The following is an 18825-nucleotide window of genomic DNA, read 5'->3' as shown; positions in this document are numbered from 1 at the left end:
GAAAGGCGTGCAACAACCGGGGTGTAGACAGCCCCATCTATTACCAGTTGAGAGGCAGGCCACTTTAAAGCTGGGGAACCAGGTTCGAGTCTGGCGGGAGACTTGAACATTCTGTGATCCTGGGCAAATCACTTAATCTCCTCATGCCTAGAAAAGAATGTGTCCGTTTGTAATGCAACTAGGTGGTCATATACAGCGCTCTGATACCTTCGGGTCAAGTACGCGCAATAGAGAACTGCAAAAAAAAACAAGCATTGGCCGCGCGTGCGGCAGGAGAAGTGGGAGTTGTGTGCACGCACGGCCAATGGTTTCCAAAAAAACACGAAAGTCAATGCGATCATGATCGCTGTAAAAGCGAAAGTGATCGCGATGAAGCTCTAAAGGCGTTCCTGAGTGCTGCTGGCTGGTCTAGCACATGGCAGCTGCGCGCGTGCACGCTCACGTGCACGCAAGCGTTAGGCCAGCCAGCAGCACTTAAAAAAGTCACCTACAATATGTCTCTCCAAGCCAGCGCATGCGCTGGGCTCAGCGAGACCTAAAATAACAGCAGTGCCTTAGCATGTTCCTCCATTTCTAGAAAAATAAAATCAGTGAAATTTATGCAACCCTTTCAACAATATTCTATATATAAAATAACCGAGGACAATATTTGCCAAGAACCTTCACGCAGAACAACAAAACAATCCATTACTATGTGTTTTTAAATGTGTATTGACAACATGGCTACTTGGTACCTTTTTAAACATTAACAGTGCATCCACTTAATAACCCCTTGTCACTTTCTGTTCTTGATTGGAGTATGAAAGCTCTGCACAGCAAGGACATTCTAATACTCTGCAGGGTTCTTATTCTCTTTGTGTAAAAACACTGAATCAACCCTTATTTTTAAAACAGATATGACATTTCACAGTAACAGACACTCTATAATTAGAGGTCTAAAAGTAAAGCAAATTAAAACTGCTGTACAACCAGTGCTGCAATGGATGTTAGCAACTAAAGCAGAACTGCAACTAATTAAACCCGGACAAAGAAGCATGAAGGCTGCAAACAGAATTCGACTGACACACATGAACTACTAAAAAAAAGTGGGTGTTGTGTAAGTTTAAATTACCTTCTTTATGTAGATGGTTCGCTCTCTCCATCTAGGTAAGGCGGGCTGGCTTTTTATTATCATTAATCAGCAATTCTCACAATAAGGAATATTGTGAATGTTATTATGCAGTCAATGACATTTACTTAAACATTTATGATGTAGTGGTACTTGAGCTGAACACAGTTAATGACTGTTTGCAAAGCTTCTTTAGTTAGACAGAAATACACCACATAGAACTCAGATACAATCAATCTTCCCAGCTAACCGCATGGCCAGGTAATGACATACACCACAGATGGCCACCCAATGTTTATGGAATAATGGGACATCCAGCAGCAAAGAAACCTGCACCAGTATACATCGATGGTCCTTTCGCAGAAGTAAGTTGAACGGGTGTAGTATTGGCCCTGAGTAAGTAGACTGAATCAACAATAAGATGGAATCCACTGAGTGCAGTTGGGTATACGGATGCATAAAATCCATTAAGCAACTACTCGGATGCCATTCTTTGCAAGTAAAAGATCACAGCTGACGTGACTTTCAAAAAGGCATTGGTCCTTAGGTCTCGCTGTATATTAAGGCACACAAAGTGATGCTGTGTGATTATTACGCAGCCAACTCTTTCGGTAAATACAGACCTAAAATCCAATCAATGGTTGGTAATACAGTTCCCTTTCAAGCTGTTCAGCCGTCAGAGTTCCTTGGATGGACTCACAGCCTGGATTAAAGACAGAGTACGCACTCTTCTCCCCGGCTTTCTTCTCTCCGGGTCCACGCATCCCTTCATATATCCAATAAAACATGGATAGAACAAAGTAGACCAGGCCAAACTCAAGTTCCACAAACAGGCCCAGAAGAACCAACCAGAGGAGAAACTTTAGAAGAAGCGCCTTTGTCAGCAGAGAGCCGGCTGGCTTGGACTGTTGAGGGTCAGAACCATCTTCGAAAGAACTGGCCGGGAGTAAAGGTGCTATCTAAAACACAAGAAAAGCGAATTAGCAAAGATTACAGGAAATCAGAAAAAAGCTTCTTGAAAACACACTGAGAGCAAAGAAACAAAATTGCTGTGAAATGTCTACATATAATCCGGTTACTGTACCTGTGTATCGTTTGTATAAGATCTTAGAAGTAGGAACAAACAAAGAGAAACAGGGTACACAGAAAACAAACTGACCCACGTATATTTAAGTGGAATAACACATTTGGTTACCATGACTTGAATCATTTAAATTAATTAATTAAAAAAGAAATTCAAGGGCAAAAGTTTTTAAAGGGAACATGAGCAGAAGGCCCAACAAATTATCATATTGCCATTTTTTTTTTTAACAGGCTCACCATTTACGTATTTTAGCCACAGCAAAGACGCTCGACAGTAAAAGCAGAAGGAGCAAACACCAGGAAGCATTAACTTCTCAGTGACACTAATGTTAAAGAAGCGAATAGGAGTATGGGGAAAACCGAATGGCGGGGGAGGGGGGTCATTTGAAGGAGAGCGACATGAGCAGACAACTAGTCAGCTTACTAAGGTAAGCCAGTCACATTCATAAATCACCAATATATATGGATTACTTCTTGAAACCTTTAGGATGGAGGGGCTGAAAAGATGGACGACAAGTAATGACCATCTCGCCCCCTACAGCTGATTCTTCCTGAAGGACTGAGGCCAAAGGAACATACTGTGCACAAGCGCGAATCCCAGAGGTAAAGTATGCATAACTGAAAGATCAATTCAAACAGAGCTGCGAGGACGTTTTCTCCAAATACTGGGCCAGGTATTGCCTACTTAGCCTCCCAAGGACTAAAGTACTGTTGCACTAGACAAGACTCTCTGTATGCTCGACTTCCAAATGGTACTCTACATGAGCAGGCCACGGAGTGACTCGGGTTGGGGTGCAGGTACCGCATGGCAGAGTAATCACAACCAATATACAACAATGGCCTCTCAGTGTTATTCCTTTTCAGAAAGAATATGACTTTATTTAATAACCAGGAAGTAAGGGAAACTAAAAAATAAAAGAAGATAACACAGCAAAGAGATATGATTCCCAAGTGTTTCAGTGTCAAATCAACAAGAAATGTAATCCCTAATGTACTAATTTATTGACATCACTTCAAGTAGTGTTACCATACTTCTTCAGCAGAAGTCACTTATTATATGCTTCATTGGACATACCCCGATTAGTCACTACTGTTACACACAGTTCCAAACAGTGGACTGGTGTTCAGGCAGATTGTAAATGTACACACTCACAAGTAACGGCAGACCTTGGATCGGATCATATTCTTGAATAAGGTTTACCTCAATTCTGGGTAAAAGAGTTCCTTCCCATTCTGGCTGACAGCGCATGGCTGAGGAGTCACCAGGCGCTGCAGGCAGATGGGATAGAAGCCAATTCTCCAGTACATGCAGCCCGTACAGCGCGTTCAGTGCCAACAGCCATGCACCAAGCTCCAATGTGCAGTGTGCATTTGAATAAAGTAAATTGGTATGCCTCGTGATGCACTGCAGGACACTTTTCCAGGACGATACATGAATGGCAGGATTGCAAGTGAGGAAGAAGCATGCAGTGCTTTGGGTCACTTCTCTGCGTTAGGACCCGTATCTTCATACACCACTGCGATGTATCTCAGATGTCTAGCAGCTGGGCTACTAGACACAAAAAGATAAACGTGGTTGGATTATCAGGGAGTTTCTCTCTCTGCTGTCCCACAGTTCCCACTAACACACTAGGAGCAGGATCATACCATGTCAAGTTTCTAAAAGCAGTCCCTACTCTCGTGAAAGAGATGAGGAGCTTAGGAGTCCACATTCTTTCCTATCCCATTGCTATTATGCAATTTCTTAGAGGAAGGCAACACACCAATGCTGATCGCCTCTTTAGAGAAGGATACAAAGCGGGCCACAGGACGAATGGTCTCTCATTCCCAAATCTGGGAATGTGGCATATGGGGTGTTTATTTTACCTGAAAGATAACTGAGGGACTCAGCATGAAATTGTTAAAAGCCCTTACTGCAATGTGTATTAATGAAGCTAACCAATGTTCCACTTTTCAACAGCCTCGTGAGGTTTGTTATCGTTTTCTACCCCACACTGGAAATGACAATAAAGGTGTTATCTGGATCAAGAATGTGACATCTATAAGACACCTTGGAAAGAGTAAATATCCCTTTACGAGACCATAACCCATAGGCCACTAATGTCATGTTCATGCCTGCATCTAACAGCACCATATTGTTGTACTACGTGGACTTGGAAGGAGGAACTGGGTAAATAAATTCAATACCATCAGTAATATCTATGGGATGATGTCGTTGCTGGCATCGGAATGGTCACAAAGGAAGAACAATTGAAAAGTTTCTGCCTCACCGATCAGACTCTCACAGCCTCAAAAATTTGACTTTTCGACATATAGTGCTCACTTTTTACCACAAATCTATTTTGGAAGCATCCAATCCCCCCCCCTATCTGCGCAGTCCTTTATAAGTGGCGGGCCTCAACTTTCCCAGGTGAGTGGTACATTACACATTGTATTGTAGTAATTCACTTACTGTGTGGTCTCTATATATTTTTCTCTTTTATTTATTGAATGTTTCTGGCTGGTATTATCACTCTGTGTGCTGTGATTGACATATAGTGTCATACTGTGTATGCTATTTCTTTGCAAACATAATGTAAATATTTTTACACCCAACAGATTAATCTAATTTTCTAGTAAGGCCATGGAAAGTAGCCGTAGAAAATGCCCCAGGGAATCACAAGGGCAGCAGGGTATATTTACACCACCTGCATTTAGCACTAAAATGAATGGCTACAGAAAACACGATTTAGTCCTGCTTAGCTGCAGCTTTAAACCACAACAGTAACACGTGTAAAAAATAAGTATTCGGTCATGTACAAAAATGTACTCTTATATATTAGTGAAGTCTGATCCAACCGTGCCCTGCAAGTCCACAAGGCTGGGGCTTAATATATAAATGTGCTAAAGTGCGAAAACGTGCTAAAAGGTAGAGGGAAGTATGCCCTCAATGTGCTAAAATTGAACTATCATTTCGTAAGCAAACTTACAATAGTCTATGACAAAGCCTAATTGTTAATAAAAGATCACTTTGGAGAGTAGGCAATCCTATATTGAGTCACAAGATCCATGGGGGTCGTTTCTCAAATGGACATCATTGTTATGCAGCTTGTAATGCAGGCCTGCGTCGGTTTCTCAGTTGCACGTTCTTGGATCTCTCTTGGTGGTGTCAACTTTAAACAGTCAGGCTTCATGGGTTGATCAACCTTTTTTATTTGCATCTGTTAACTCCAGCTCATCAAACAGGCCCTGTCGCTTTCAGCCCAGGTGCTGCTTCTTCCAGTGCGCAGACATCCCTAGTGCTTAGAGTGTGGTGATTAAATCCACCAGATGCACTGCTGTCTTTTGGCTTCTCTCTTTACAAGAAACGCCTTTCCCTCGAAAGTTACATTGACAGCTTTCTAGTTACTACGGTAGTCACAGAACGTCCATTCTGGAGCAAATGCTGCAGGGACATGGGACAATGCTAACCACTACTTTGTTTGTAGAATGTCGTTCTTGTGTATGTCAAAGTATCTTTCTTTTTTAAATCAATAACTGGCAAACGTTTGTTAAAGGACATTAAAGTGTCTTACAACCTACATAACCACCTTGAGTAGCCTCGAACTGCTCTGCCAAGTTACCACAGAGTGAAGCACTAAAGAGCAGTCCCTCGTTGATCCAGGATTAACAGGGCAGATATGTATGGAGCTGGATAACTGCTTATCTACATCTTGCTCCTTAGCCACACCCGTTGCCCGACAGTAAAAAAAACACAGCAGTTAACATGAAGCAGAAAATGAGCACTCTACCCACTGGATAACATTGAGCTGCTTTTGGTAGGTGAATGCTATTTGACAACTAATCAAGCAACCTCTCAGAGCTGTCTGCAAGCGCCATGAGACTTCCGAGTGATATGTGCGCTTAAAAAATTTCCCTGATTTGATTTTGATTTGATTGCTGTATAGGGTTTGGGATCATATCTTGTACCCAGAAGGTGGTGCCTGTGACCCACTGGTGAATTACAGTACTGGCCATGGGTACTATCCAGTAGCCTACAATTTTCTCAGGCATCAATTAAGAGAACTTAGATGGAGGAAGCTTTTAATAAAGTTCTGCAAGAAGCTTTCTGCAGACTTTGCAGTACTAAAGTATTGTGTAGACCAAATAAAAGTGGTTATTTTTTCTTAACAACTTTTCTAGTTTGGCTCAGAACCTCTTACTATGCTCAGTAATTCTGTAACCAAACTATTTAAGCTTGCTACTTGTTTTTCAGCAATTGAGTAAAGTATAATAATAACTTTATTGCATGATTAATTAAAATCTTACAATGAACAAATCATCAATACACGACCACTAAAACATATCTATAAATCCGAAATCCATCATAACCCTTGGCCGAACAATTTCCACAGCAAGTAACTGAGTAGAGTAAGCTGTAATACATGTTTTTCTTTTAACATAATTTACTTCAATACCTAGCCATATGTCATTAATACACTAAAAATGTAAGCACCAAAATCCTTATTTAGCATCTGACGACATTTTTATTGGAACTTGCCCTAAGGAAGCTCGTGATAGTGTGAAGCATGTTTGCTGCACTTTTACTTACCCTGCATGAGTACAAGAATAAAGGGATATAAAAGACAAATTATTTGCTTGTTTTGCCTCATGTTCTGGCTTTATGTTACGTGTTTGCACAATCTTTTTCATGTTGACTCTCTAATGTAAATAAATGGATCTAATTTTGGGCCATCTGGTAGTTGACCTACCGAGTTGGGCAAAACGGTTTGTGTACCCAGTAACTACCACTTTAAAGGAAGGGGAGTAGGAGGATAGGGAGGCAGGCTTTTTCCTCCTTTTATAATGTACCTAACAAAATAAGGAACCTAGAAGGATCCTAAAAAAGCCTACCTGGACAAAGATAGGTGCTCCATAATTAATAGAGTCCTACACTAGAAAAAACCTTTTGTTTTTCTATAGTCCCCTCACTCACCTAGGGTTGCCCCAGGGTGACATGCTTCATCATAGGGGTCCTCCCAGGCATCTACTGCCTGGGGCGTGCTGCAACTTGGCGAAATACGCAGGAGCACTTATATTTTCAACTATGTGTGGTGATGTGTAGTGCTGTGCTATGTGGAGTGAAAAAAAGGGAAAATTATAATAAAAATTACCTGGATAGTGAACCCTAATTTTATTCTGCTCCTATCCGGTAAATGTAGATTAAAATGGGGCTAGTAATAGAGTACAGTAACGTTATGTGTGCCTGTCCCTAATTACTTGGTCGACATGTTTCGTGGTTACCCCAACCACTTCCTCAGGACCGCGCAAGGACCAGCCTTGCGTGTACCACTCCGAGTTGTTACAAACAAATCACTAATTTGTATTGTTATTAAACTATTTGTTAATCAAATACGATACCCATAATACCAGGATTTCTTTCGAAGTATTGGGTCGTAGTTTTTTTTTTTTTTTTTTTTTTTTTTCAGGAGGGATAATTCTACTCCATGGTGTTTGCTGGGGCAAGGAGGCTCTAGATATTTGTCTAGAATGCACCATCAGCTATTGAACCTAGTGACTCCCAGGAACACCGCATACTGAGTGATTTGTTTGTAACAACTCGGAGTGGTACACGCAAGGCTGGTCCTTGCGCGGTCCTGAGGAAGTGGTTGGGGTAACCACGAAACATGTCGACCAAGTAATTAGGGACAGGCACACATAACGTTACTGTACTCTATTACTAGCCCCATTTTAATCTGCATTTACCGGATAGGAGCAGAATAAAATTAGGGTTCACTATCCAGGTAATTTTTATTATAATTTTCCCTTTTTTTCACTCCACATAGCACAGCACTACACATCACCACACATAGTTGAAAATATAAGTGCTCCTGCGTATTTCGCCAAGTTGCAGCACGCCCCAGGCAGTAGATGCCTGGGAGGACCCCTATGATGAAGCATGTCACCCTGGGGCAACCCTAGGTGAGTGAGGGGACTATAGAAAAACAAAAGGTTTTTTCTAGTGTAGGACTCTATTAATTATGGAGCACCTATCTTTGTCCAGGTAGGCTTTTTTAGGATCCTTCTAGGTTCCTTATTTTGTTAGGTACCCAGTAACTACTACAGGTGGTGCAGTAACAGGTTCCCTCGCTGCCAATATGTGTTTAGAATTATAATATCTAATAAATACCAGACACCTTGGAATTGAATGACAAGTTCAGCCTACTCGTGATCAGGTCCCTAGAGAGGAATCATGTTTCCTACTGTGCAGCTGTATCTTTCAATCTCCTGAGCTGGGAGTGGACGGTGGGCTATGCTCTTCCTCTCCTCTGGCGCAACTGAAGAGAGACATTGCTCTCCTGGCTAAGGGTTTGTGCATCCTCTAGCTAATGTGAGCATCGTAAGAGGGCGGTAGTCTTAAGTATGGCTCCCAGTACAAGGTAATGTGCCCTACTTGACTAGTGGCCGATCAAGAGCGAATGAAGAGCATCTATTTCCGCCTCCGAGACCTGTCGCCCCAACTGGCAGAGGATGTGCCTGGTGGCTTACGATGCTCCCTCCTGGCACAAATTGTGCTGGGGGAAGATTAGCTTCTCACAAGCACAAGTTTGCCATCACTAAGGAGGCAGGACAACTTATCACAGGTATGTATGAAACTACAAGTTTCGGACAAGCTGGCCCTCCTCTAGGAAGTTAAGCAGGAATTATTTTAGTCGACCAGTGAAAAGCTGAAGAAATTGAACGGGTGCAACAGGGGTGGGGCAGGGATTCTGCTTGTTCTGTTGCCCTGAACATCCAATCGCTCCCCTCAATGTGCAGTTAGGGGTAGTCCATGTGAGCCAATCTGTATTCTCTTGTGTGCTAAGCTCGCACGTTTCCCGTCCAAAGCTTTGCTTTGCATTCTGGGAATTGTGGTCCAGGTTTTATAATGCAATAAACAGGACTTCAAATCCCAGTGTGCAATGCTCGTGTCTGGACCAGGATAAACCACTGGTCCAGACCACTTCTGCTGTCCCGTGTTCAGTGGCATCAGGGCTGAATCTTTGCTTTGGCGCTGGGGGGGGGGGGGGGGGGGGGTCTCTGCTCAGCCCCTCTGTATGGGTCTCTGGGTAGGACTCCGCTGGGGGAGGGGGTCTCTGCTCAGCCCCCCTCTGTATGGGTCTCTGGGTTGGACGCCGCTGGGGGTCTCTACTCCACTGGGGGTCTCTGCTCAGCCCCCTCTGTACGAGTCTCAGGGTTGGACTCCGCTGGGGGTCTCTACTCCACTGGGGGTCTCTGCTCAACCCCCTCTATATGGGTCTCTGGGTTGGACTTCGCTGGGGGTCTCTGCTCAGCCCCCTCTGTATGGGTCTCTGGGTTGGACTCCGCTGGGGGTCTCTGTTCAGCCCCCTCTGTATGGGTCTCTGGGTTGGACTCCGCTGGAGGTCTCTGCTCAGCCCCCTCTGTATGGGTCTCTGGGTTGGACTCCACTGTTCGGACTCTGCTCAGTCCCCTCTTTAGGGGGTGTCTGGGTTGGACTCAGCTGGGGGTCTCTGCTTAGCCCCCTCTGTATGGGTCTCTAGGTTGGACTCCGCTGGGGGTCTCTGCTCAGCCCCCTCTGTATGGGTCTCTGGGTTGGACTCCGATGGGGGTCTCTGCTCAGCCCCCTCTGTAAGGGTCTCTGGGTTGGACTCTGCTGGGGGTCTCTGCTCAGCCCCCTCTGTATGGGTCTCTGGGTTGGACTCCGCTGTTCGTTCTTTGCTCAGCCCCCTCTGTAGGGGGCGTCAGGGTTGGACTCCGCTGGGGGTCTCTGCTCAGCCCCCCCTGTACGGGTCTCTGGGTTGGACTCCGCTGTTCGGTCTCTGCTCAGCCCCCTCTGTATGGGTCTCTGGGTTGGACTCCGCTGTTCGGTCTCTGCTCAGCCCCCTCTTTAGGGGGTGTCTGGGTTGGACTCCGCTGGGGGACTCTGCTCAGCCCCCTCTGTATGGCTCTCTGGGTTGGACTCCGCTGTTCAGTCTCTGCTCAGCCCCCTCTGTATGGGTCTCTGGGTGACTCCACTGGGGGTCTTTGCTCAGCCCTCTCTGTATGGGTCTCTGGGTGACTCCACTGGGGGTCTCTGCTCAGCCCCCTCTGTATGGGTCTCTGGGTTGGACTCCGCTGTTCAGTCTCTTCTCAGCCCCCTTTGTATGGGTCTCTGGGTTGGACTCCGCTGTTCGGTCTCTGCTCAGCCCCCTCTTTAGGGGGTGTCTGGGTTGGACTCCGCTGGGGGTCTCTGCTCAGCCCCCTCTGAATTGGTCTCTGGGTTGGACTCCGCTGTTCGGTCTCTGCTCAGCCCCCTCTGTTTGGGTCTCTGGGTGACTCCGCTGGGGGTCTCTACTCAGCCCCCTCTGTATGGGTCTCTGGGTTAGACTCCGCTGGGGGTCTCTGCTCAGCCCTCTCTGTATGGGTCTCTGGGTGACTCCGCTGGGGGTCTCTACTCAGCCCCCTCTGTATGGATCTCTGGGTTGGACTCTGCTGTTCAGTCTCTCCTCAGCCCCCTCTGTATGGGTCTCTGGGTTGGACTCTGCTGGTCGGTCTCTGCTCAGCCCCCTCTTTAGGAGGTCTCTGGGTTGGACTCTGCTGGGGGTCCCTGCTCAGCCCCCTCTGTATGGGTCTCTGCTGGGGTTTGTATGGGTCTCTGGGTTGAACTCCACTCGCAGTCTCTGCTCAGCCCACTCTGTATGAGTCTCTGGGTTGGACTCTGCATGGTCCTGTACTCGTCCCTCCTGCGGGCTGTGGCGGGTGAGCTGTGACCGTCTGCCGTCCTCACCTCTGGTCTGAGCGGGTCCTTCCTCTCCTCCGGCTCTAGAGGCGGGCCCGGGCCGCGGTTCTCCCCTCGAGGGAACCCCATCAAGGAGCAAGACTCGGCAGCCCGGTCTCCGCCGGGGTTAGCCCTTCTCTGTGCGGCTCTGAACTCTGCCAAACGCCGCTCCATCAGCTGCGCCAGCTCAGCACTGGCAGCCTGTCAACAGAGCAGCGCCGAGGTGACCTTCCGCCTAACGCCGCATGCTCTGTATAACTCTAGGCAACTCTACCCAATGCATCATGGCCGCCTGTCAACAAAACAGCAACAACTCGAGCTTCCGCCTAAAACCGCAACATCCCTCAGAACTCTAAGCACCTCTACCCAATCAGTCATGACTGCCTGGCAACAGCACAACAACAACCTGAGCATCCGACTAACACCGCAATATCCTTTAGAACTCCATGCACCTCTACCCAATCCGTCATGGCTGCCTGTCAACAAAACGCTACAGCGAACATCCGCAAACCCCGCCTATCCTATAACTGGCAGAACGTCTACCCAATCCTCCACAGCCGCGTCCGTGACGTCACGAAAGCAGTTCTCAAAACATACGCGCGCACGGGACGAGGATAAAGTGTGATGTGTTGTTTCTTTTGATTATTTTTTAATAACTCAAAGATAAAAGAGTGTGTTACATACATGTACTTAAATATATATTGTTATGTGCTGATTTACTGTTGCGAATGTTTTTTTGTAAACGTTCTTTTTATTTGTACTTTGGATTCCTTCTGCATAAAGCTCTCTGCGGCAGTTGCTTCGGGACGCTCATGCTAAAAGGCACGTCCAGCGGGCTCCTCATCTTGTGGAATACACTTCAGTGAAGAATCTTCTTCGTCTTCCTGTCCATGTTGTTTTCCTAACATTTTGACGACGAGTATGGTCAGAGGAGCTCACTACGCGCACTTTGGGGCATATTAACAAGGGCCCCACATAGCGGTAGAAATATTATCGCCGCTATCGCTGAAAATTATCGCCATGATAACGCTATATTAACAATACATAGCGCTATTGCGATAACATTTCAGCGATAGCGGTGTTTACCATGGAACATCGCTGGTTTTCCAGCGATGTTAATGGAGCGGGTAAAATGTTTTTTATATACCCAATCCATTTATATAGGTTTATATTAAAATGACTAATAATTAATTATAATAATTAATAGCTTGATGTGAAGGTACTAAATCAACCTTAATAACAGAAAGAATACACTTGGGAATGCATATGCATGGCTAAAATTAATGAATGAACTACGTTTGTATGCATATTAAAACGGTTAATGTTGCTTGAGTAGTGTTATTGTGATTTGCGCTTAAATAAACCAGCATTAACGGCTTTGGATGTTGCATATGGCTAGATAAATGCATACACATAAGGGTATTAGCAAGGGTATAACACTGTTTTAATTATTTCTATGTATTAATTACGATTTTGTGTTTCTTTGCTTAAAGTTGACTATTCTGGCCTACCAAAAGATGGCCGCCGACTGAAACCTAACTAGAGTACATTACTTCATCATTTGAACAATGGAGAAAGGCGCCTGCACTGACTTCGTTCGTGTCCCTTGTGTGACCTGTCAGACCATGCCTATGAAGACTACCCTGGGCGAGGTGCCAATGTCCCTGAACGTGGAGCAAATGTTGCTAATGGCAAATGAACTATCGAACTCAACCGGTTACCAACGAACTGATACAAATTGTACCTTGGATTAGTCTTTCCCATACATTCACTGTGAAACTTCTTCCACATGGGAAAATTTGAAAATGTTTCCTAATGTATTGAGATGTATTTGAATTCAGCCAATCGTTGGCTTGGGAAATGAGAAAATGTAACTGTTATATGTAAATTTTAGTATAAATATTAGTAGACTAGAGAGGGAAGGCTGCTGCTCTTCGCTAGACGTCACTTTGTGCCGAGCTATTGACGGAGAATCGATGATCAGAGATCCTTATGCTGACGGAAGAGGACGGAGACTTTAGAACTCTGATGAATTTATTGAGGACCAGTTCTGACTTAGAGAACGACATTTAGCCAGAATAGGTAAATATGACAAAAGATAATATTGCATTATTAGGATTTAACCTGCATTTAACTTAGATAAAGAAAATCATTATTTGAATTACTGTGTCGAGTGATTATTTCTTTGAAATGTTTATTGATTGATTTGAGAGTTAAAAGCATCATTAAACTAAATAACAACTAAATGATCCGATTGACCTCCTGATGGAGAAATGGTTAGAGTGATTCAGTAGAAGTGGTTTCCTCTATCAAAGCGAACAGCTGTAGTTTGGGATTTGATATCCCTCTGTAGGCACGGATAGTTTGAGAGAATGAATGTTGGTGTTATGGGCCCCACCAGCGTATGATGTGTGTATGTGCGTGTGAAAGAAATCATTCTGTCCGTGGAAGCAGGGGGAGATTTGGTAATCCGAACTGCACCAGTATTTCTGGTAGCTAGAGATGGTTTTTATTGTTTTGGTTTGATGATTTTGGCATGTATATAGCTTATCGATTATTGATTGGTATTGATAAATGTACTAACACTATATGTGGAAGTCGTATTGAGTTTTATGTCGTCTGTACGGCTTCTGGGAGGTAGGAAGTCGGGAATAGGTGACAGTTCCGTAGTAGAGCAGAGTTAAGGGCTGCTCTCGGGAAAGACGGGATTGTAGTTGCCCGTAGGTACACGGGAGAAACGTGTGACAATTGAAGTTGCACGGCGCATTGTCTGGGTTCGATTTGGTGACATCGCCGTGTGTTGCCATTAGTGAAATTCTCTGTGTGAGAGAAGTGTGAATGATAGCGAAGGGTTACTTGTGAAATTTTGGTCTTAGGTACCAGGAAACCAATTGGCATACCGATACGCTTATCACTGAAAAGGTAGCAGGTGTTCTCTGAGCTTGTTAGAAGGATAAAGTAGAGGTAAGCGCTGCTTTGTTAACGTATGTTATAATTCTGTAGTAGGACAGACTGTTCGCTGTTCTCGGAAAAGACAGGATTCTGTGTGAATGAACTATATTTTCTTGCGTGAAAGTGCGTGAATGAAATAGCATTCGGGTTAATTGCGGAACTCTGGATTTATTTCTCAGGAGCATTGCGTTTCCAACTATGTGTCTTAATTCCGGAGAAAACAGTTAATTGATGCTTGATAGAAGGGTGAAGTAGAGGGATGCGCTACTTTGCCAACGGACGTAATGATTCTGTAGTAGGGCAGAGGTAAGCGCTGCTCTCGGAGAAACAGGATTTTCGTGGGAAAGGTCTTTTGCTATTCTGTGGTTAGTGGAGCAGACAATGGAGATGTTTGTATGTTGTAACTAACAAATATTGTAAAATTGAAACAAAGTCTACCGAGTAGTTTTGTAAAGGAGGGGTAGACTGGAGACAGGAGTCAGGAGCAGGAGCTGCTGCAGCGACTGCTGACGTCAGGAAGACCGCGCTGGGATTGGACAGCTGGTTAGAGGGGTAGACGCTCCAGGATTGGTGCGTTAGTGTGAGTCGCGCAGGGATTGGAGATCGTGACGGTGACGTAGACGCTCCAGGATTGGTGCGTTAGTGTGAGTCGCGCAGGGATTGGAGATTGTGACAGTGACGTAGACGCTCCAGGATTGGTGCGTGAGTGAGAGTCGCGTTGCTATTGGACTAAAGATCGTACAGTTGCAGAAAAGACTAAAGGGATCACGAAAGAAAGGAAGATGTATTATCATTCACCCGAGAAAAAGAAAAAATCTTTGTTTAGCAAAATAAGAAATTGGTTCGTGAAAGACAAAGAGATTGTGACTAGGGAAGGGCAGTTACTTCCTCCGACGAAAACCCCCGCATCTTTCATGGTTGCGAAATATGGGTACCATACTTGCATCTGGTTAGACAATTGGGCAAAGTATACAAAGGAAGACGGAGTATTAGCGTTTCCAGAAAATGGTTCCTTTAATTTGGCAATATTAAGGAATTTGAGGGAGAGGATGATGAGCTTAGATCCGTGACCTAGGCCTACGCAGTTTGAGGCGTTAACAGAGTGGGAGACGAGATGCATGAGCGAGAAAAACAGAGAAATGGCAGTAGATACCGATATATGTTCGGACGGCCGAACGATTGTGAAACTCATTGTGATCGAATGAGAAGGTGGCGAGACGCAAGTATGACTGAAGGATTGTTTCCAGTGAGAACTGCAGGGGAAAGTGAGGGAAGAAAATGCATAGAAAAGAAAAACAATGTAGAAACCAGAAGGTACGGAGCAAATGACACAGAGGACGATGTCTTAGATGATATGTTTTACAAAAGTCCACCTCCCTACAGGCAGGAATTAGAAACACCAAATGTGGATACACCAGTGAGGGAAACTCTGAGAATCATTAAGACAACTTTTCCAGCATTTCCTGTGAGAGAAAAGGAAAAGGTAGTGGCAGAGTTCCCCATGAGAGAGATTCCAGGAGGGGGATACGTGCATCTCCCATGGACAAGACAGGATATTTTGTCATTTACCAATTGTGAGAAGTTGGCCTGGTATATGATGTTCACTAGTTAAAGAGACCACCTTGTACCATGCCAAGCAACCCTTATGGTGTGGTTGTAAGTCAACCTTTTCGGACTAGCTGCCCTAGTGGTAGCGTAGGCTAAGCAGTCTTTGAGGCTAAACTCGTGAAGCGTGTTAAGCAAGCTGTTTTACCAAATGCAACCCCCTTTTATACCAATGAAAGGACACCACACAGATATATATTCAAAATATATATGTATTTATTTCTCAAAGTAACCCCTAGTCTCTTTATGAGCACAGGAGCACAAATCGTCAAACAAGATTACAGTAGAATACACAGAAGTTGCACTTTATATGGATAGGCCCTGGTGGCCGCACAAACCATATACTAAAATAGTGGTATAAGTACCACGAACAGGAAAGGGAAAAGGCCTAGGGCCTCTAGAATCGCTGGGCCTACAAGGAGCTAACTTCAGTTAGTGACCAGGAGGTCCACGGGTTGCGTCTGCAGAGCAATTAGTCACACGCGTGCTCCCATAGGTTTTCAATGGGTGCGTAAAAAGTACAAAGTTACTGCAAAAAGGATCTTCCGGATGGACTATGAACTTAAGATTCGAAACACAGACACTAGAGATGATACTCTACACTTGGGCACCGGAGTGCCAGCTTTACCTCACCCACAGGAAGCGGTTGCGTAGGTGTCGAAGTTTGTCGGGTTTCTTCTATCTGTTCAATGGAGCCTGTGGACAAAGATGCTGCAGGCAATCGGTCCGGAAGAGATGCGGTGGATCCAAGAGTGGATCGGAGTTGTAGAAGACCTGTAAGCAGAGGGGACAGTGTTCACAGTCACTAGCCAGTGACCAGCGTGGCACCAGGTGGGTACCAGGCGATGTTGAGTGCAAACAGGAAGAAAGGTGTAGCTTGTCTCTGCAGCCACGTGGTCCCTGAAGGTCGACGACGTCCAGGAGTCGGTTCACGAGCTGTCCCACGCAGGCTCTCACTGTCGGCGGTGTCGGCGACTTGGTCGAAGCAAACATGCCTTGGCAAAAGCAATTGTTGTGGAAAACAAAATAAGCTGATGGTTCTGACCAGCAAGGTCAGAGGGACTGCTCCTTTGGAGGGGAGCAAGGACCAGTCTGGAGCAACCAGACCAGCGGTGTATTTCTTGAAGTTCGTCGCCAAGATGGCCACTAGCCAGTGGGCCAGCAACCGGGTAGGCGCGTCGAGTGGCAAAATGCAGAAGGGCCCCACGCAGATCGTGGAGATGCTGGAGGGCTCACCTTTGGTGCAGATGCTGCTCGGGTGTTGGGCTTCTCAGATCCCAAAGCACAACTTGGAGGGAGCCTCGGTTGTTGCGCTTGCAGCTTGTCGTGGTCTTTTCAAGATGGCTGGCTTCACGTGTCTCGGTGCCTCCACGGGTCTCCTCTTTTCAGGGACTGTGGATCGGGCGGTGAGAGGTCTGGAGGTCCAGGTCTTGTCAGTCTCTGGGCTCGGGCTCCGGCGGGAGGCGGCGGCAAAGCAGACGTTGATTCGCTGGATGGTGCTTGCGTTAGCAAGGTGGTCACTCCCTGACCACAGGGGAGATTGGCTTCAGTCCTCTGTGCGGCAGAGCATCAAAGTTCCCGTCTTCTTCTTAGTTTCAAGTTGATTCCAGGATGTCTGAAGTCTTAGGACACAGCTCCTACCTTTAAGCGGATTCTAGGGGCCGGACTACCTGCCAGGTCCCTCCCTAAGGATGGGACCAGGAAGGGGGGTGGTTACACCCCCAATCCTTTGTCCAGCTCGCCCCAGGCCCGGGACTGGTGTGCCCCAGGACCGGATTGAACTGGCATATGCACCGAGGCTCCTTGTGAGCCTCAGGCATATCTGGTTTCTTTCAAGCCCTACCTGACCAATACACAAAATCCTGTCTGGGGTGGTGCACGCACCTCCCCTGGCAGGAAACCCTTTGTCCACACCTCCCAAGCTGGAAGGACTCCCAGCAGCAGGAGGGCAGACTTGTGTCTGTGGTGGCAGCATCCATTTTGTGGAGCTGAGGCTATGTCTGATTTTACCCGGGTTTCAGGTACTGTACATGTCGTGTCCCTCTAGAAGGGTGGAATGCTAACCCCGTCGCCAGAATTGGCGAGGGGTTAGTATTCCAATTCGTATGACACCTTACTCGACATGTTTTGATAAAGCCAAACCCAAGTTAGCATTTAACCGCGAGGTTCATAATGCACTTAAGAGTATATGGTATGACGATATCTGGAAACAGTAGAAGGAAGTTGTTCCGACCACTGCAGACAGGCTCAGCTCATGCCAGAGCACCATCTCACATGGAACCAAGCACTCTGCCTTCAGGATTGTTAAGGCCTGCCATAGGAGTGACTTATAGGTTAACATGTGTCCCATTTAAGGTTAGGTATAGGTATACTACACCTAAGTAAGAGGTGGTTACACCAACTTACCCCAGCTGAGTGATCAGCCAGTTGTGTCAAATTTGTTAGGCCAAGCCTGGGGTGGCATAATACATGCTTCAGCCCCTGGCAGGCCTTAGATACACCAATGCCCTGGGTATCTAGTGTACACTGGTACAGGGGCTCACAGGGTGATCCACTTCCAATTAGTTATGCACCTAGGGTGCATAGTGTAAATTTAGTAGAGAGAACAGCAGGCTGGGGGTCTGATTGGCAGGCCCACAGCCTCAATATGTCAAAAACCAGTGAAGCAAAAAGCAAAAATTTGGGGTGACCATAGGATAGCAGACCCTACTCTCCTACACAACCCCCCCCCCCAAACGCAGGGACATTAAACTAGCCTTGACCAGTCTCGTCTTCATGTCCTAAGTGGAAGTACCTGGAGAGACCATCTGCATTCCCATGGTCAGTACCTGGCCGGTGCTCCACTGTAAAGTCCATACCCTGTAGGGAAATGGACCACCTAAGCAGTTTGGGGTTTTCACCCTTCATCTGATTTAGCCACAAGAGGGGCTTATGGTCGGTCTGAATCTTGAAGTGAGTGCCAAACAAGTATGGCCTCAACTTCTTCAGGGCCCACACCACAGCAAAGGCCTCCCTCTCAATAGCTGACCAATTCTTCTCTCTGGGGGTCAACCTTCTGCTAATAAAAGCAATGGGTTGGTCTTGACCATCTACATTAAGTTGTGACAGCACAGCTCCCACACCCAACTCAGAAGCATCTGTTTGGACAATAAACTCTTTGGAGTAGTCAGGACTTTTCAGGATAGGTGCAGAGCACATGGCCTCCTTCAGGTCATCAAATGCCTTTTGACAGCTTACTGTCCACTGAACCTTTTTGGGCATCTTCTTGGATGTCAGATCATTAAGAGGAGTCACAATGGACCCATAGTTCTTAACAAACTTCCTGTAGTACCCAGTCAAG

The 18825-nt window shown here is 45.9% G+C and overlaps 1 protein-coding gene across 1 annotated transcript; it reads right to left on the bottom strand.

Moving 5' to 3' along the window:
- Positions 1 to 683: 683 nt before the first annotated feature.
- Positions 684 to 11194, bottom strand: SAYSD1 (SAYSVFN motif domain containing 1). Its single transcript, XM_085610238.1, has 2 exons — positions 10938 to 11194; positions 684 to 2067 (listed from the first exon to the last, which is right to left on the bottom strand). The coding sequence occupies exons 1-2, from the start codon at positions 11100 to 11102 to the stop codon at positions 1732 to 1734; spliced, it is 501 nt and encodes a 166-aa protein (XP_085466364.1). The 5' UTR covers positions 11103 to 11194; the 3' UTR covers positions 684 to 1731.
- Positions 11195 to 18825: the final 7631 nt, after the last annotated feature.

The sequence above is a fragment of the Triturus cristatus genome, chromosome 6 (assembly GCF_964204655.1).
Source record: "Triturus cristatus chromosome 6, aTriCri1.1, whole genome shotgun sequence".
Classification (NCBI taxonomy): domain Eukaryota; kingdom Metazoa; phylum Chordata; class Amphibia; order Caudata; family Salamandridae; genus Triturus; species Triturus cristatus.
The sequence above is the reverse complement of the archived record's forward strand: the minus strand, read 5'-3'. Positions and strand labels throughout refer to the sequence as shown.

Excerpts from the sequence above, each read along its gene's own strand:
- SAYSD1 (XM_085610238.1), bottom strand. The coding sequence starts at position 11,102 with ATGGAGCGGCGTTTGGCAGAGTTCAGAGCCGCACAGAGAAGGGCTAAC. Across the intron at positions 2,068-10,937 it reads AGGACCCGCTCAGACCAGAG|ATAGCACCTTTACTCCCGGC; the intron begins GTGAGGACGGCA and ends CTTGTGTTTTAG.